This window comes from Hyla sarda, chromosome 4 (assembly GCF_029499605.1).
Source record: "Hyla sarda isolate aHylSar1 chromosome 4, aHylSar1.hap1, whole genome shotgun sequence".
Taxonomy (NCBI): domain Eukaryota; kingdom Metazoa; phylum Chordata; class Amphibia; order Anura; family Hylidae; genus Hyla; species Hyla sarda.
Window position 1 is genome coordinate 143,494,908 of NC_079192.1, and position 20,520 is coordinate 143,515,427.

General features: G+C 44.8%; 1 protein-coding gene and 1 long non-coding RNA gene across 3 annotated transcripts in view; one reads left to right on the forward strand and one right to left on the reverse strand.

Moving 5' to 3' along the window:
* LYSMD2 (LysM domain containing 2) overlaps positions 1-17,420 on the reverse strand; it is a 36,031-nt gene extending 18,611 nt beyond the window's left edge. For both annotated transcript variants that reach the window (XR_008892496.1, XM_056572321.1), the window contains exon 1: positions 17,041-17,420. Coding sequence is in view for 1 of the 2 variants with exons in the window: in XM_056572321.1 (XP_056428296.1) it covers positions 17,041-17,283 (243 nt within the window). In the remaining variant the exon portion in view is untranslated. The remainder of the gene's footprint in view (positions 1-17,040) is intronic.
* Positions 17,421-17,436: 16 nt separating this feature from the next.
* The window catches only part of LOC130368531 (uncharacterized), a 40,981-nt gene continuing 37,897 nt past the window's right edge, over positions 17,437-20,520 (forward strand). The window contains exons 1-2 of the long non-coding RNA XR_008892497.1: positions 17,437-17,537; positions 20,095-20,236. This is a non-coding gene — a long non-coding RNA (uncharacterized LOC130368531). The remainder of the gene's footprint in view (positions 17,538-20,094; positions 20,237-20,520) is intronic.

Genomic DNA, 20,520 nt, shown 5'->3' on the forward strand with positions numbered 1-20,520 from the left:
GGTCATTTTGCCCATAAATCTACGATGAAGCGAAAAAAAAATTATTGTGCGACAAAATTGAAAAAAAATATGCCGTTTTGTAACTTTTGGGGGCTTCCGTTTCTGCGTAGTACATTTTTCGGTAAAAATGACACCTTATATTTATTCTGTAGGTCCATACGATTAAAATGATACCCTACTTATATAGGTTTGATTTTGTCGGACTTCTGGAAAAAATCATAACTACATGCAGGAAAATGTATACGTTTAAAAATGTCCTCTTCTGACCCCTATAACTTTTTTATTTTTCCGTGTATGGGGCGGTATGAGGGCTCATTTTTTGCGCCGTGATCTGAAGTTTTTAACGCTACCATTTTTTTCATTGATAGGACTTATTGATCGCTTTTTAGTCATTTTTAAATGATATAAAAAGTGACCAAAAATGCACTATTTTGGACTTTGGAATTTTTTGGCGCGTACGCCATTGACCGAGTGGTTTAATTAACGATATATTTTTGTAAATCGGACATTTCCGCACGCGGTGATACCCTATATGTTTATTTACACATTTTTTTTTAATGGGAAAAGGGGGGTGAATCAAACTTTTAATAGGGAAGGGGTTAAATGATCTTTATTCACTTTTTTTTTGCAGTGTTATAGTTCCCATAGGGACCTATAACACTGCACACACTGATCTTTTACACTGATCACTGGTTTCTCATAGGAAACCAGTGATCGATGATTCTTCCGCTTGACTGCTCAGCCTGGATCTCAGGCACTGAGCAGTCATTCGGAGATCGGACAGCGAGGAGGCAGGTAGGGACCCTCCGGCTGTCCTGCAAGCTGTTCGGGATGCCGCGATTTTACCGCGGCTATCCCAAACAGCCCACTGAGCTGACCGGCAGTTTTTACTTTCACTATTAGCCACGTAGCTCAGCTCTGAACACGCGGCTAAAGGGTTAATAGCGCGCGGCGCCGCGCGCTATTAGCGACGGGTCCCGGCTTCACTATGACGCCGGGCCCGCCGTGATATGATGCGGGGTTACCGTGCAACCCCGTGTTATATCACGGGAGCAGGACCAAGGACGTACCGGTACGTCCTCGGTCCTTAAGAGGTTAAAGGGGTTATCCAGTAAAAAAAACTTTTTTTTATATATCACCTGGCTCCAGAAAGTTAAAAAGATTTGTAAATTACTTCTATTAAAAAATGTTAATCCTTTCAGTACTTATGAGCTTCTGAAGTTGAGTTGTTCTTTTCTGTCTAAGTGCTCTCTGATGACACCTGTCTCGGGAACCGCCCTGTTTAGAAGCAAATCCCCATAGCAAACCTCTTCTAAACTGGGTGGTTCCAGAGACACGTTTCATCAGAGAGGATTTAGACAGAAAAGAACAACCTTAACTTCAGAAGCTCATAAGTACTGAAAGGATTAAGATTTTTTAATAGAAGTAGTTTACAAATCTGTTTAACTTTCTGGAGCCAGTTGATTTATTAAAAAAAAAAAAAAAAAAAAGTTTTTTCCTGGATAACCCCTTTAAATTCTGTGGAAGAAAAATCTTCGGTATCTCCGATGCTCCCATGGACAATGAATGGAGCGTAGGGCGACCCACAGCTCATACTTCAATGCATCAAGGGGATTCTAGCAATTGCTGGGAGTCCCAGAGGTCAGACCCCAAATGATGAGACACTTAGGGGGTATATCATCCCTTAAAAACATATCCCCGTTTTAAAAAAGAAAAATATTTAACAAAACATTTTTTTCTCCTATTTTTGCATATTCACAGAATCAAACAATAAAAGAATAATGCTTACAACATAGAGAGGTGCTGTTAGTAATGTAAACAATGTGTGATAGGACAACAGTAGTATATAAAGTCCAAGCATTAAAGGGGTACTCCAGTGGAAAAAAAAAATGTAAATCAATTCGTGCCAGAACGTTAGATTTGTTAATTACTTCTATATAAATTTTTTTAATCCTTTCAGTACTTATCAGCTGTTGTATGCTCCCCAGGAAGTTGTATTTCTTTCTGGAGTTCTTTTCTGTCTGTCCACAGTGCTCTCTGCTGACACCTCTGTCCATGTCAGGAACTGCTCAGAGTAGGAGCAAATTCCCATAGCAAACTTATCCTGCTCTGGGCATTTCCTGATATTGACAGGGGTGTCAGCAGAGAGCACTGTGGACAGACAGAAAAGAACTCCAAAAAGAAATACAACTTCCTGTGGAGCATACAGCAGCTGATAAGTACTGGTGTAGTGTATATAATATATATTTTTTTGTGCATGTGTATGCAGTATAAAAAGGACTATTTTCCAAAGCCCATCCCCCATGCTCCCTGTTTTCCCCCCACCCTCCGTGTAAGAAGATTTCCTGTTCTAGCCAATGCCTAAAGTCTTCCTAAATATCTAAGAGAAAAGGCATACCTTATATGGTATGGCAAGGCTACACACCTCCCTAGTGAGGGCGGGAACTTATGCTAATTGCAATGTCTATATAACTTCAAATAAAGAGAGAAGTATTCACAACTGGCACAGCGTCCGTCTGATTTACTTTTCTGCATGCATTCTGATTACGAATTCGGAAGGGGGTCACTGATAAAATCCATATCACTGGAAGGAGTAAGATTTTTAAATAGAAGTAATTTACAAATCTGTTTAACCCCTTAAAGGAGATACCCAGTGCTGAAAAACTTATCCCCTATCCTAAGGGGATAAGTTTCAGATCGCGGGGGTCCGACTGCTGGGGGCCCCGTGATCTCCTGTACAGAGCCCATCATCCAACGGTAAGGGGGCATGTTGACCTCCACAAGAAGCGGCAGCTGACACGCCCCCCTCAATACAGCTCTATGGCAGAGCCGGTGAGCTGCCTTTGGAGATCTCCAGCTCTGCAATAGCGCTGTATTGAGGGGCTGTGTCGGCCACCATTTGTGCGGTGGTCTACACCCGCTATCTGGCCAGCGAGCAGGGGCCCCGTACAGGAGATCACGGGGGGGGGCTCCAGTGGTAGGACCCCCACGATCTGAAATACCGTTCTATACCGTGGAACCGCCAAATGTTACAAAAATATTGCGATACACATGTTTGGTCATACCGCCCAGCCCTAACTGGACTATTCCTTTAAGGAGCGGGCCATTTTTCATTTTGGCACTTTTGTTATTTCCTCTTCACCTTCTAAAAATCCTAACACTTTCAACTTCGCACCTACAGACCCATATGAGAGTTTTATTATTATTATTTTTATTTTTTTGCACCACCAATTTTACTTTGTAATGACATCAATCATTTCACCACAAAATCTACAGCAAAATCAGAAAATAATATTTGTGGGGGAAAATTGAAAAAAAACAACCAAAAATGCCATTTGTAACTTTTGGGGGCTTCCGATTCTACGCAGTGCAATATTCTGTAACAATTACACAATCTTTATTCTGTAGGTCCATACAGTTACAATGATACCTAATTTGTATAGCTTTTATTTTATTTTACTACCTAAAAAAAAAATTATATTATATTGTATGTTGAAAATTGTCATCTTCTGACCCCTATAACTTTATTATTTTTTTGTATATGGGGATGTATGAGGGCTCCTTTTTTTGCGCTGTCATCTGAAGTTTTTAAAGGTACCATTTTTGCTTCGATAGGACTTTTTGATTGTTTTTTAGAAATTTTTTAGAAAGTGACCAAAAATATGCAATTTTGGACATTGTTTTTTTTTTTTTTTTATGTAAACGCCATTGACCGTGCGGTTTGATTAACGTTATATTTTTATAGTTTGGACATTTGCACAGGCGGCAATACCACATTTGTTTATTTTTATTATGTTTACATATTTTCTATATGGAATTTGGGAAAAGGGAGGGGATTCATACTTTTAATATGGAAGGGGTAAATGTGTTTTTTTTTTCCCTCCTCCTTACACTTTTAGTCCCCTTAGGGGACTTCTAGGAGGAATCATTAGGCTTCCTCATACAGAACAATCTAGCTCCATAGAACTACATTGATCTGTGTGCTCTGCACTCAATTGATAAGAATAAAGCTCGTCCTTAGACGGCAGCTGGTTAACTTTCTGACACCAGTTGATTTGAGAAATAAAATAGTTTTTCTACCAGAGTACCCCTTTAAATACAAGTCCAAGAGCGACAGGGGCTCCAACAGAAGGACTGAAGGCATCAGGGTGCTGATACCATGGAGTAAAGGCTTGTTTTTGTTTTATTATACAGCGGACACATTGGTTTAATAAAATTTTTCACTAGACAACCCCTTGATGATAGAAACAGCTAATATAATCCTCGTAAAACATGTAAGAAACCAGGACATCCAGCACAAGGAAAATTATTTTGAACTTCTTATTTATGGTAAATAGATTAAATTTAACCCCTTAAGGACTCAGCCCATTTTGGCCTTAAGGACTCAGACAATTAAATTTTGACGTTTTCATTTTTTCCAACTCGCCTTCTAAAAATCATAACTCTTTTATATTTTCATCCACAGACTAGTATGAGGGCTTGTTTTTTGCGTGACCAGTTGTCCTTCGTAATGACATCACTCATTATATCATAAAATGTATGGCGCAACCAAAAAAAACACTATTTGTGTGGGGAAATTAAAAAGAAAAAAACAATTTTGCTAATTTTGGAAGGTTTCGTTTTCACGTCGTACAATTTATGGTAAAAATGACGTGTGTTCTTTATTCTGAGGGTCAATACGATTAAAATGATACCCATTATTACATACTTTTCTATTATTGTTGTGCTTAAAAAAAATCACAAACTTTTTAACCAAATTAGTACGTTTATAATCCCTTTATTTTGATGACCTCTAAACTTTTTTATTTTTCGTATAAGCGGCGGTATGAGGGCTCATTTTTTGCGCCATGATCTGTACTTTTTTTTTGATACCACATTTGCATATACAAAAATTAATACATTTTTTATAATAATTTTTTTTTAATAAAATGTATTAAAAAAGTAGCAATTTTGGACTTTTTTTTTCGTTCACGCCGTTCACCGTACGGGATCGTTAACATTTTATTTTAATAGTTCGGACATTTACGCATGCGGCGATACCAAATATGTCTATAAAATTTATTTTTAACGCTTTTTGGGGGTAAAATAGGAAAAAACGGACGTTTTACTTTTTTATTGGGGGAGGGGATTTTTCCCTTTTTTTTTACTTTTACATTTTTTTTACACTTGAATAGTCCCCATAGGGGACTATTCATAGCAATACCATGATTGCTAATACTGATCTGTTCTATGTATAGGACATAGAACAGATCAGTATTATCGGTCATCTTCTGCTCTGGTCCGCTCGATCTCAGACCAGAGCAGAAGATGCCGGGAGCCGGACAGAGGCAGCGCTGCGGGCGATCCGATCATTCATTCAAATTGCGCACTGCCGCAGATGCCGTGATCTGTATTGATCCCGGCATCTGAGGGGTTAATGGCGGACGCCCGCGAGATCGCGGGCGTCGGCCATTGCCGGCGGGTCCCTGGCTGCGATCAGCAGCGCATGACACTGGCATCACTCCGATGCCCGCGGTTATGCACAGGACGTAAATGTACGTCCTGGTGCGTTAAGTACCACCGCACCAGGACGTACATTTACGTCCTGCGTCCTTAACCTCTTAAGGACCCAGGGCGTATGGATACGCCCTCACACCCTGGGCCTTAAGGACCCAGGGCGTATCCATACGCCCTGGCGTTTTCCCGTCTCTGCCGCGCGCCAGGCAGAGATCGGAACTGGATGCCTGCTGAAATCCTTCAGCAGGCATCCAGGGCAAACGCAGAGGGGGGCCATGTAGGCCCCCCATGTGGGCAATCGCCACAAATCGCAAGGGAAATCGCCCTTGCGATCTGCGGCGATACCGGGCTGATCGGGTCTCTGGGACCCCACCGCCCGGTAATTTCGCATGATCCCGGCTGTCACAGACAGCCAGGACCATTCTAATGTATAGGAGCGAGGTGGCAAGCCATCCACCTCCTCCGATCCCCTGCGATCTGTCGGTTAGTTAACCGACCAATCGCAGGAGGGGGGGCGGTTACTTCCTCCCGTCCTGCCCGGCCCCTGAAAGTCCGGAGAGGACGGGAGGAAGACCGGAGGACGCGGGGGGGACGGGGGAGTGCTGGGGCCCGGCCCCGGTACTTACCTCGTCCCTGAAGACCCGGATCCCGGCGAGGAAGATGGCGGCGGCGGTGACAGGTGAGTAGATCTTCAGCCGCGGTCGGGCCCTTTACAGCAATGCACGTCGCCGTAAAGCGACATGCATTGCTGTAATGGGACCCTGTAAACTACAACTCCCAGCATGCCCAGACAGCCCTTGGCGTCTGGGCATGCTGGGAGTTGCAGTTTTGCAACATCTGGAGGTCCACAGTTTGGAGACCACTGTGCCCTTCCAGATGTTGCAAAACTACACATCCTCAGCATGCCCTTACTGTCCAGGCATGCTGGGAGTTGTAGTTCTGCAACATCTGAAGGGCCAGATGTTACAGAACTACAACTCCCAACATGCCTGGACAGTTTTGGCATACTGGGAGTTGTAGTTTTGCAACATCTGGAAGGGCACAGATTGGGAACCACTGTATTAGTGGTCTGCAAACTGTAGTCCTCCAGATGTTGCAAAACTACAACTCCAAGCATGCTGGGAGTTGTAGTTCGGCAACATCTGGCTCTAAAGATGTTGCCAACTACTACTCCCAGCATGCTTGAGAATGCTGAGAGTTGTGGTTTTGCAACAACTGGAGGCACACTGGTTGGGAAACATTGTCTGTTTCCTAACTCAGTGTTTCCCAACCCGTGTGCCTCCAGCTGTTGCAAAACTATAACTACCAGCATGCATTGATAGACTGTGCATGCTGGGAGTGGTTGTTTTGCAACAGCTTGAGGTCCCCCCCCTGTGAATGTACAGGGTACATTCACATGGGCAGGGGGCTTACAGTGAGTATCAGGCTGTAAGTTTGCGATGCAGCAAATTTTGCGCGGCAGCTCAAACTCGCTGTAACCCCCCACCCGTGTGACTGTACCCTAAAAACACTACACTACACTACACTACACTACACTACACTACCACAAAATAAAATAAAAAGTAAAAACACTACTTATACACATACCCCTACACAGCCCCCCTCCCCAATAAAAATGAAAAACGTCTGGTATGCCACTGTTTTCAAAATGGAGCCTCCAGCTGTTGCAAAACAACAACTCCCAGTATTGCTGGACAGCCGTTGACTGTCCAAGCATGCTGGGAGTTATGCAACAGCTGGAGGCACCCTGTTTGGGAATCACTGGCGTAGAATACCCCTATGTCCACCCCTATGCAAATCCCTAATTTAGGCCTCAAATGCGCATGGCGCTCTCACTTTGGAGCCCTGTCGTATTTCAAGGCAACAGTTTAGGGTCACATATGGGGTATCGCCATACTCGGGAGAAATTGCCTAACAAATTTTGGGGGGGCTTTTTCTCCTTTCACCCCTTATGAAAATGTGAAGTTGGGGTCTACACCAGCATGTTAGTGTAAAAAAATAAATTTTTTACACTAACATGCTGGTGTTGCCCTATACTTTTCATTTTGACAAGAGGTAAAAGGGAAAAAAGCCCCCCAAAATTTGTAATGCAATTTCTCCCGACTACGGAGATACCCCATATGTGGGCGCAAAGTGCTCTGGGGGCGCACAACAAGGCCCAGAAGGGAGAGTGCACCATGTACATTTGAGGTGATTTGCACAGGGGTGGCTGATTGTTACAGCGGTTTTGACAAATGCAAAAAAAACAAAACCCCACATGTGACCCCATTTCGGAAACTACACCCCTCACGGAATGTAATGAGGGGTGCAGTGAGAATTTACACCCCACAGGTGTCTGACAGATCTTTGGAACAGTGGGCTGTGCAAATTAAAAATGTTGTACAGACCACTGTTCCAAAGATCTGACAGACACCAGTGGGGGGTAAATGCTCACTGTACCCCTTGTTACGTTCCTCAAGGGGTCTAGTTTCCAAAATGGTATGCCATGTGGGGGTTATTTTGCTGTCCTGGCACCATAGGGGCTTCCTAAATGCGACATCCCCCCCGAGCAAAATTTGCTCTCAAAAAGCCAAATATGACTCCTTCTCTTCTGAGCATTGTAGTTCGCTCGTAGTGCACTTCAGGTCAACGTATGGGGTACCTCCATACTCAGAAGAGATGGGGTTTCAAATTGTGGGGGGTATTTTTTGCTATTAACCCTTGCAAAAATTTTAAATTTGGGGGGAAACACCCATTTTAATGATTTTTTTTTTTTTTTTTTTTTACGTATGCAAAAGTCGTGAAACCCGTGTGGGGTATTAAGGCTCACTTAATTCCTTGTTACGTTCCTCAAGGGGTCTTGTTTCCAAAATGGTATGGCATGTGATTTTTTTTTGCTGTTCTGGCACCATAGGGGCTTCCTAAATGCAACATGCCCCCCAAAAACCATTTCAGAAAAACGTACTCTCCAAAATCCCCTTGTCACTCCTTTGGTTCTGAGCCCTCTACTGCGCCCACCGAACACTTTACATAGACATATGAGGTATGTGCTTACTCGAGAGAAATTGGGCTACAAATATAAGTATACATTTTCTCATTTTACCCCTCGTAAAAATTCAAAAATTGGGTCTACAAGAACATGCGAGTGTAAAAAATGAAGATTGTGAATTTTCTCCTTCACTTTCCTGCTATTCCTGTGAAACCCCTAAAGGGTTAAAAGGCTGACCGAATATCATTTTGTATACTTTGGGGGGTGCAGTTTTTATAATGGGGTCATTTGTGGGGTATTTCTAAGATGAAGACCCTTCAAATCCACTTCAAACCTGAACTGGTCCCTGAAAAATAGTGAGTTTGGAAATTTTGTGAAAAATTGGAAAATTGCTGCTGAACTTTGAAGCCGTCTGGTGTCTTCCAAAAATAAAAACTCATCAATTTTATGATGCAAACATAAAGTAGACATATTGTATATGTGAAAAAAAAATTAAAATATTTTGAATATCCATTTTCCTTACAAACAGAGAGCTACAAAGTTAGAAAAATGCAAAATTTTCAAATTTTTCATAAAATTTTCAAATTTTTCACCAAGAAAGGATGCAAGTTACAATTTTTTTTTTTACCACTATGTTAAAGTACAATATGTCACGAAAAAACAATCTCGGAATCAGAATGATAACTAAAAGCATTCCAGAGTTATTAATGTTTAAAGTGACAGTGGTCAGATGTTCAAAAAATGGCCGGGTCCTAAGGTGTAAAATGGCTGGGTCCTTAAGAGGTTAAGGGGTACTCTGGTGGGAAACTTTTTATTTATTTTTATTTTTTTAAATCAACTGGTGCCAGAAAGTTAAACAGATTTGTAAATTACTTCTATTAAAAAATGTTTATCCTTCCACTACTTTTTAGCTGCTGTATGCTACAGAGGAAATTCTTTTCTTTTTGAATTTCTTTTTTGTCTTCTCCACAGCACTCTCTGCTGACACCTGATGCCCGTATCAGGAACTGTCCACAGAGGTGTCAGCAGAGAGCACTGTGGTCAAGACAAAAAAGAAATTCAAAAAGCAAAAAATTTCCTCTGTAGCATACGGCTGCAAAAAGTACTGGAAGGGTAAAGATTTTTTAATAGAAGTAATTTACAAATCTGTTTAACTTTCTGGCACCTGTTGATTAAAAAAAACTTTTTTATATTAGAGGGTTAAAGGAAAAAAACTGATAAGAAAATCTGTATCTAAACAGTCCAAAGAACAACTAGCACAAACGAAAACTTACAACTAGATGTCTAGTGAAAACAACTGCCCATAACAAAGTCCACATCTAGCAAATACGACACCAACAACAACTGGGACACAGTAAACACACACACAAAAACACTACAAAGAAGTTATCTGCCCTTTAAATACTGAAACAAAAATTAAAAAGGCACATATGTTATAAAACAATATAAACACCTTAATGTCAGCAGCATTCATGTGCTGGTTAGTAAACAGAGATTGAGCACCCAAAAGAGCTCCTGCGCAGTATCGGAAAGGTGAGTAAATGTATTTTTTTTTGTTGTTGTTATTTTATGGCATTTAAACCATTCATTTTTAATTTTAGTTTTTTTCAAAAAGGTAGATAAGGTTACTCCTTTAATATAAACCAATGATCTATGAAGTATTTTTATACACTACTTTTCCGATGATAGAATTCTTTATGTGAAAAGTGACAACGTACTATTACCCCAGAGTATGTGTGTGGTTATGGATGACAAATACTGTGATACTGAATATAGAGTCATTGTAAAGAAGTAGAACATAAAGCAGCTTCCAATTTGTATGATCCGCCAAGTGCTTATCTACCCTGCAAGTGACAAGATGAGAAACTAATATGCAAAAAGAAATAATGGAATATCAGTTTATAGATTTGCTGACATCTAGAGCCAAACAGAAGGGTAAAATAATAGCATCTGATAGTACGGCCTTTGGTGAAAGAGAATGTTATCACTTTCCTATCATTGGCAGAGGAATAATGACCCAAAGACAGATCTATTGTACCGCCTCAGATAAGGCACAGAACAAAGGGTCTGACTGGGTTATCTGGGGACTGTGGGTAATGTCACTGCCAAATCAGGTTACAGATCCCTTGACTATAAACCATCCCCGTCCTGTTGGGAAGAGAAGGTGGGAGTGGGGCAGCTCTGTTATATGTATCGTAAAAATTATAATAATATATATACATACATACATACATACACACACACACACAGTAGTGTAATATATATATAGAAAACTCAGTGTGTGTGTGTGTGTGTGTATGTGTGTGTGTGTTTATGTATGTATGTATGTATGTGTGTGTGTGTTTATGTATGTATGTATGTATGTATGTGTGTGTGTGTGTGTGTTTATGTATGTATGTATGTATGTTCCACAAAAACTTTCAAACGGCTAAAGATATTATAAACTTGGCACACGTTACTTATATGTCAGCAACAAACATAGAATAGGTCATTTAAAGGGTACCTCTCATCAAAAAAAATGTTGATATATTATAGATGAATGTATGCAGAATAACTTCACAATTGCATGTTATTAAAAAATATGCTTCTTTCTATTTCATTTTCCACTTTGAAGAAATGACCACTAGGGGTCTCCCTACCAGTCCTGGCAGCAAGCATTTCAGACTCATGCTGGAGTCCTAAACACTACGAGCTGCCAGTCTGCTTTGTTCACAAAGGAGAACACTCAGAGCTGCCAGCCTGCTTTGTTCACAGCCTGTTTGGCTGTGAACAAAGCAGGCTGGAAGCTCTGAGTGTTTAGGACTCCAGCATGAGTCAGAAATGCTTGCTGACTGGACTGATCGGGAAAAATACAATAGAAAGAAGCATATTTTTCATTAACATGCTATTGGAAAGTTATTCAACATTCATTAATCTAAAATATATCAAAAGTTTATTTGATGAGAGGTACCCTTTAACCCTTACTCTCCCCTCCCCCCCCCCCCCCCATTTGCCAGGGGCGGGGTTTATGTTTAAAGTCCTATACAAGTCTATGGGAAATATATGTTACTGCATAACTTCCAAACGGCAGGAGATATTTCGATAATAATTGGTCACATGTTACTTATATGTCAACTTAAAATATAGGATAGTTAATTTAACCCTTAACTACCCCCATTTGTGAGGGTCAGGGTTTTTATGTAAAGTCCCATGCAAATCAATGGGAAATGGGAAATGTATGTCAAATACCTGGTACACATATTACGGGTCGGGATAGGAGGACGGGAAATAAATAAAAAAAATGAAAAAACAAAAACAAAACTCTGGCACTAATAGGTTCTCTAAAATCCCTTCTGACAATACTAACAAGGGGACAGATTATAGCAAGGATATGCCATCAATTTCTGGATCACCACATATCTCTAGAACAACGGTTCTCAACCAGTGTGTCCCCAGCTGTTGCAAAACTACAACTCCCAGCATGCCCGGAGAGCCAAAGACTGTCCGGGCATGCTGGGAGTTGTAATTCTGCAACAGCTGAAGGCACGCTGGATAAAAAAAACACTGTACTAATGTGATGTCCCAGTACGGGATATTTTCCTGTACAGTACTTGGCCCTGTCAGGTTGAGTCCCTCTGTGTCCTAGGGGCTCTCCTGCAGTGTCTCCCTCATAGAGATATATATATATATATATATATATATATATATATATATATATATATATAAAACATTTTATAGTGTTATGTTTGTTATGCCTTAAAGGGGTACGCCCACCCTAGACATCTTATCCCCTATCCGAAGGATAGGGGATAAGATGTCTGATCGTGGGGGTCCGGCCGCTGGGGACCCCGCATTATTGCATGCGGCACCCACCTGGTTTTTCACAGGAACCGCTGGAGGGTCTGAGTCGCGGCCCCTCCCATAGACATGCATTGAGGGGATGGGCGTGACGTCACACGGGGGGCGGAGTCCTGACGTCACGGACTTCCGTTCCCGGAGTCGCGACTCAGACCCTCCAGCGGTTCCAGTGAAAAACCAGGTGGGTGCCGCATGCAATAATGCGGGGGTCCCCAGCGGCGGGACCCCCGCGATCAGACATCTTATCCCCTATCCTTCGGATAGGGGATAAGATGTCTAGGGTGGGCGTACCCCTTTAAGGACCTTTGAGTTAGTCAAAGTGTTCACATGATGTGTTTGTTACCCAGAGAGCACCAGCTAACCAGGTGACCTATGGGCTTCTGGCTCAGCCCCCCTTTATAAGAGGGGGAGCCATTACAATCTCTCTCTTAGATCCTGAGACACAGTAAAGACCAGACATCTCAGAGCTAGTGTCCAGCACATCTGGAGGCCTCAAGCCATCTACAGCCACATGCCAGTAAGTCAAGTCATCTATGTCTGCTGTCACTACCTACAGTCAAGTCAATTATAGTCAAGTCTATTATAGTCAGCGTGGCTGTCCTAAAGTCTGTCAAAGTCACTACAAATCCCAGCAAGCTGCAAGGTCCCCTCTGTGTTACTGGCCATCTCTCTGGGATCCTGGCCTAGCTGTAAAGACTATTTCCATCTGTCTACCTCAGTAAAGCTACCGTTAACCCTTACCTGGTTTTGGACTATTATTGCCCTGCCTAACCTTAGGGATAGCGGTACTACCGTTCGGGTGGTTACTGGGAAAACTAACATTTAGGGGTTATTAACACCTGCCCCATACACCATCACAGCCTGAGACACCACACTAAAACAAGGGAAGTATCATGTCCCTTTGACTCTTGATAGGCTTCCTTCAGAGGCTTCACAGACAGCCTTTTAGGCATTGTTCACATTGTGAATATTCTGCTGTCAGAATTCCGCCAGCTGAATGTGTGTCTACAGCAGGCAGTGTTTAAATCATCGGCAGTGGGACTGTGAGGACGTACGCAGTTTTATAGACGACAATGTAGTTCATGCTTTGGGCGGACGTCTATTCCGCACTGTGCACATAGCAGCAGAATCCCTTTGAGAACAATGGGATTCTGCAAGAGGAATTCTGACGGTGGAATGTCCGCAGTGTGAACAAGCCCTGGTCAGAAGCCAAACAATGTGATGTCCAATGTGACGCCAAACAGGTGGCCGGCGCTGCCCTGGTGTGTCTGATACTTCTCTCCAAGGATCAGCTGGAGCCCCCCTGACCACACACTGTACATAGCCATTACGGGATTTATTAACTTTTAACTTGGTGCCCGTTATGAAAAGTTATGTGGGTTATGCATTTATAGGTCTGCCACGGATCGTCCACTTTTCATCTTTCTCTGGTCCGCCCAGGTTCAGCTTTCTGTTGCGGTATGGATTACGGTCATCTCAAGCCTTTCCCATGATTCTGTTCAGCTTGAGGAAGTCCTGACATCCGGTGAGCTCGGCAGTCTGTCAGGAAGTCCAGAATGAGCTCCCTGTAATCAGCTGTTGTCACAAGCCAAACAGGATCGTGGGAAAGGCTCGAGACAACAGTCATCAGTACTGCCGCAAATGCTGAATCTGGGGGGAACCAAAGAAAGATGAAAAAGTGGACGATCCGTGGCAGACACATAAATCTAGTAAATGCATAACCCACATAACTTTGCATAACAGGCTTGAAGTTAAAAGTTAATAAATCCCAGAATACCCCTTTAAACAGGTTATCCAGGGTTAGGAAAGCAGAGCTGATTTCTTCCAAAACAGCACCACGCTTGTCCGCAGGTTGCGTGTGGTACTGCCACTCAGTTGCATTGAAGTGAATGGCGATTAGCTGGACAGGTGTGATGCTGTTTTTGAAAGAAATTAGCTCTGTTGTTCAATTTCTGGATAACCCCTTTAAAGGGAAACTGACAGCTAAATCTAATACACAGTGTTCTATTGCGAATGAACCAGATAAAAATGAAATTCCAGGAAGACATCTCATGCACAGCAGGCGCCATAAACGGTAATAGACTGTAATGCAATCCCTGATGATTCCCCTGAACGAATGAATGTCATTATTCTTTTAGCAGTGTCTGGAATTTGAATTTACGCTGGGGAAATTCTGCAGTCTGCACAATGCAACAGAATCCTACTGAAGTCAATGGGAGGCTGCTGCACCAGAATTTATCGCTCGAAATTCCCATGGACAGGTTGGAGTACCGTATAGGTTAGGGAGTACTCTTATTTTATACCTATGACGTGCCTGCAAATTAGATGTAGTCAGATTCTGTCATTGAATTCCAAGCAGCACTATTGTTTCTATTAAAGCAATGAACACCTTGGCAGGATCTGGTGGCTCCAATTATAAGTTTTAGGGTAGGGTCACATGACAGAGATCCACAGTGTATTTTAAGCTGTGGATCAGCCAATGACCCGACCCTTAGTGTGCCCCCAGCTGTGTCCCCCAAACCCCCCCCCCCCCCGGAAATCCGCCGCTCCGAGCAGTCACAGGGGCCTATGAATCGCAGCACGTGCTCACAGTCTACTCACACACAATTCACCCTGTGACTGCTCAGAGCGGCGGATTGCCCCCTACAAGAAGGGTCGGGTCACTGGCGGGTCTGCAGCGTAAATTACACTGCAGATCCGTGTGGTGTGACCCTACCCTTAAAGGGAATATGCTTTAAAGGGGTACTCTGCCCAAAACATCTTATCCCCTATCCAAAGGATAGGGGATAAGATGTTAGGTTGCGTGGGTCTCGCCGCTGGGGACCCCCGCGATCTCCAGCACAGCACCCGCTCTATGGTCGATGACTGTCATAGCTGCTGCCACGCCCCCACCATTCACTTCTATGGGAGGAGGAGTGACGGCTACATTATAGCAGTCATGCCTCCTCCCATTGACATGAATGGGGGGGGGGGGGGGCGTGCGGCGACGCTCCGAATGCTGAAGCTGCAAGCTACGGAGTGGCGGAACCTCCACGATCTAACGTCTTATCCCTCCCTCCATCTTAATCCCCTTGCCAATATATGAGATACATACACTAACACCCTCCCTCCCTCCCATACTGCGGAGTTACACTAGGTTTGACATGATTACCAGGCCTGCGTCTATTCTGTTCGGCGGGAGTCGCAGTAGGTCACACTGACGGGTGATGTCCTTCTGCGCTGTGCCGTCACCTCGTCAGGGATGTCACACGTCAGGCCTGGCAGCTCACGTAAATTGGCCACTAGGGATGAGCGGCATTGGCCATATTCGAATTCGCGATATTTCGCAAATATATAAACGAATATTCATCCTATATTCGCGAATTTCGCATATTCGTTATATTCGCATAGTCGAGGAAGGAAACAGCGAAGGGGTGGGCAACTTTACTATTGGTTGCTAGGGATGTTGTTCATAACCTCTGACAAGTGTATTTGCATCATTCTAATTGGCCCACAAGTGAAAAGGAATACGCACAAAAAAGTGATTATTCGTAATTTCGAATATATAGCGAATATAGTTACAATACTCGCGAATTTGCGACATAAATTCGAAATGTGAATATTCGCACCCAACACTGGCCACAGTACAATATCGTGTACGGTGTCCATTTAAGGACATCGTCAGTCGTCAGCCGTACCTCCGTCCTCCGTCAGGCAAAACAGCGTCCCGTCTCCTCCCTCGGACCAATCTCCGTCAGGCGTCAGCCGCAAGTCCCTCCTCCCTCCTTTGTCATCCTAAAGTCTCTCATCCAAAACTCTGTCATCCCTCAGACGAAAAATCTTCCTGCCGTGTAGCAGTGCCGAGTCAGTGTCAGCTCTCTGCTATACAGGTTCCGCTGTACATGCTATTCAATGTCTGCTCTGCTATACAGTGCTGTGCAGCGTCGGCTCTGCTATGCGTCTGAGGGAGAATCGTCTGAGGCATGACGGCGTTTTGGATGAGGGAGTTGTGGCTGAAGGATGACGGCGATTGGTCCGAGGGAGGAGGCGGGACGCCGTTTCGCCTGACGGAGGACGGAGTTGCGGCTGTCGGCGATTGGTCTGAGGGAGGAGGCTGGACGCTGTTTTGCCTGACGGAGTTGCCGCTGACGACTGACGGTGATTGGTCAGAGGGAGGAGGCGGAACGCTGTTTTGCCTGACGGAGGACGGAGTTGCCGCTGACGACTGACGGTTATTGGTCAGAGGGAGGAGGCGGGACGCTGTTTTGCCTGACGGAGTTGCCGCTGACGATGATTGGTCAGAGGGAGGAGGCGGGACACTGTTTTGCCTGACGGAGGACGGAGGTACGGCTGACGACTGACAATGTCCTAAAATGGACACCCTAATCGTGAGCTACCGATGCAACTACGGCGTCCATTCCCCGCTCTGCGCTGACGAATACTGGCCAATGCGAACTGCCCTACCCCTGGTTGAGAACCCCTGCCCTAATCCTTAATGACTATAGTTCGCTGTATATAACGCACTGTTGTTGGGCCCCATTCACAAACGTGCAGGGAAGATCTGCATCAGAGTGCACAGTGTGAACTGGGCCTACAGCCATTGTGGCATCAGGCACACATCTTGCAGGAAGGAGTCTGGCTATGATGGTGCCAGTCGGTGTGCCCGCAGCCCACAGCAGCATCCTTCCTCCTCCGGTCTGCACTAGGCCCACATACCGGCACACAACAATCTCCCCCCCCAGGCCTCGGCCCCCGCTTACCGTCACCCCGTATTTGAGCGCGATGCCCTGCAGGGTGTCGCTGGGGCTGAGCCGGTGCTCTATGAAGCGTTCAGCCCAGGGCGCCGTCACGGTGGCCGTGCTCCCGTACGAGCGGGTCTTGATCCGGGCCAGGCTCAGGGACAGCTCGGCTTCAGATTCGCATTCCGAGCCGGGAAATATGGTGTAACCGAGCCGGCTCCCTCCGTCCCTGTGCGGCTGTAGCACCGGAGACAGTTCCGCCATCTTCTGCGGAGGAGTAGACGCTCCGGTAACGGTAACAACACAACTACATGGACTGGATCCCCCGCTTGCATCTCCCGCAGCCAGCTGTAGGGGGCGCTGATAAGATCCCCACACGGGGAGGAGCGGCTGTACCTCACCGTCCTGTATGATACCGGATAGAGCACGGTCACCTCCCCGCTCAGGACCCGGTACACACCGTCATCCCCGCCCCTCACTCGGTCAGCCTGCAGGGGTTTTCCACACAGCATCGTTATGTAAATACTGGTGTTGTTTACTGTACACTGTTCTATCTCCAGGACACAGGTCAAAAGCATTATTATTATTAGTAATATTAGTATTTTATTTGTTGAGTATTTTGTATCCAACACCACTTATTATAGAATTGGGAAATAATACATTATTAACCTCATAAAGCAGTGTTTTCCAAACAGCGAGCCTCCAGCTGTTGCAAAACTACAACTCCCAGCATGCCCGGACAGCCTTTGGCTGTCCGGGCATGCTGGGAGTTGTAGTTTTGCAAGAGCTGGAGGCTCGCTGTTTGGAAAACATGGCCTTTAAGGGGTATAACTAGTTAAAACCCTTATCGGATCTTGTTTTGGAATGGAATCACACATGCACCCCATTTATTGTCTATGGAGCTGCAGTCGGACCCTCTAAAATGTGACGCTTAGGCCGCGTTCACACGGCGGAAATTCCTTGCAGACTTCCGCTTGGAATGTCCGCACAGAATTTCCGCTGCAGCAGAGTCCCGTTGAATTCAACAGGATTCTGCTTCACTGTGCACACAGCGGAATTCCCGTGCCAGATGTTGCCAGAAATTCCTTTTTCTGTGTCTGCACAAAGAATGAACGTATTTATTCTTTGTGCGGATTCCGCATTAAATGCTTAACTGTCTGAGACGGTGCATTCCGTGGGGTCCTAGTGCCGGCGCCCCGCACTGTGCGGAATGTCCGCACTGAGATTTTCTGTGCAGACATTCTGCCATGTGAACGCGGCCTTAGGGTCTATTCACACGGCAGAATTTCCGCACATCTGCACCAATTCCGCATCTGCATTCATTTGGGTGGTTTCTGGCTTGTGCGGATTTGGTGCGGAATCTGCATGTGGAAATTCAGAGGTGTGAATAGGAGTGCGGAATCCCATAGAAGTCTATTGGGCTTTAATTTGAGGCAGAATCTGCATGTGGAAATCCTGCCGTGTGAATAGACCCTTATCCTGTGGATAAACTACACTGCTCAAAAAAATAAAGGGGACACGCAAACAACACAATGTAACTCCAAGTCAATGACACTTCTGTGAAATTACACTGTCCACTCAGGAAGCAACACTGATTGACAATCAATTTCACATGCTGTTGTGCAAATGGAACAGACAACAGGTGGAAATTATAGGCAATTAGCAAGACAACCCCCCCCCCTAATAAAGGAGTTGTTCTGCAGGTGGTGACCACAGACCACTTCTCATTTCCTATGCTTCCTGGCTGATGTTTTGGTCACTTTTGAATGCTGGCGGTGCTTTCACTCTAGTGGTAGCATGAGACGGAGTCTAAAACCCATACAAGTGGCTAAGGTAGTGCAGCTTATCCAGGATGGCACCTCAATGCAAGCTGTGGCAAGAAGGTTTGCTGTGTCTGTCAGCGTAGTGTCCAGAGCATGGAGGCGCTACCAGGAGACAGGCCAGTACATCAGGAGACGTGGAGGAGGCCGTAGGAGGGCAACAACCCAGCAGCAGGACCGCTACCTCCGCCTTTGTGCAAGGAGGAGTAGGAGGAGCACTGCCAGAGCCCTGCAAAATGACCTCCAGCAGGCCACAAATGTGCATGTGTCCACTCAAACTGTCAGAAACAGACTCCATGAGGGTGGTATGAGGGCCGGACATCCACAGGTGGGGGTTGGGCTTACAGCCCAACACCATGCAGGATGTTTGGCACTTGACAGAGAACACCAAGATTGGCAAATTCGCCACTGGTGCCCTGTGCTCTTCACAGCTGAAAGCAGGTTCACACTAAGCACATGTGACAGACCTGACAGAGTCTTGAGATGCCGTGGAGAATGATCTTCTGTCTGCAACATCCTCCAACATGACCGGTTTGGCGGTAGGTCAGTAATGGTGTGGGGCATTTCTTTGGGGGGCCGCACAGCCCTCCATGTGCTTGCCATAGGTAGCCTGACTGCCATTAGTTACCGAGACCAGATCCTCAGACCCCATGTGAGACCATATGCTGATGCGGTTGACCCTGGGTTCCTCCTAATGCAAGACAATGCTAGACCTCATGTGGCTGGAGTGTGTCAGCAGTTCCTGCAAGAGGAAGCCATTGATGCTATGGACTGGCCTACCCGTTTCCCAGACCTGAATCCGATTGAGCACATCTGGGACATCATGTCTCGCTCCATCCACCAATGCCAAGTTGCACCACAGACTGTCCAGGAGTTGGCGGATGCTTTAGTCCAGGTCTGGGAGGACATCCCTCAGGAGACCATCCGCCACCTCATCAGGAGCATGCTCAGGCATTGTAGGGAGGTCATACGGGCACGTGGAGGACACACACACTACTGAGCCTCATTTTGACTTGTTTTAAGGACATTACATAAAGTTGGATCAGCCTGTAGTGTGGTTTTCCACTTTGATTTTGAGTGTGACTCCATATCCAGACCTCCATGGGTTGATAAATTTGATTTCCACTGATAATTTTTGTGTGATTTTGTTGTCAGCACATTCAACTATGTAAAGACGAAAGTATTTCATATGATTAGTTCATTCATTCAGATCTAGGATGTGTTATCTTAGTGTTCCCTTTATTTTTTTGGGCAGTGTACAAGATTACCAGCTTCCACCTTCACGATCCGCACCTGAGCAAGTATTGGCTGGCAGCGCCTCCAATCAACAACGACGAGGATTCTAGAAAAACTGTCCAGCTCACAACCAAGCAATAGAAAGGAACATTTTAGGCCAGGTTCGCACATTCGAGAATGTCCGCTTGGAAAACATTCCACACATTTACATAATCCGGCGGGCGCTAGAGTCACTCAAAAATGGTCCGTCTCATGGACACCAATGCATTTCTTAACAAAATCCGCAGAAGGAATCCAAATCAATTTTTTCTGCGGATGCTAGAATCAGGAAAATTCTGTGTGCACAGTGCAGCAGAATCCCATTGAATTTTTATGTGGAATTCCGCAAGGACATTCCGCCGTGTCAACATAGCCTTATTGTAGCAAATTACTGGCATATAGGACA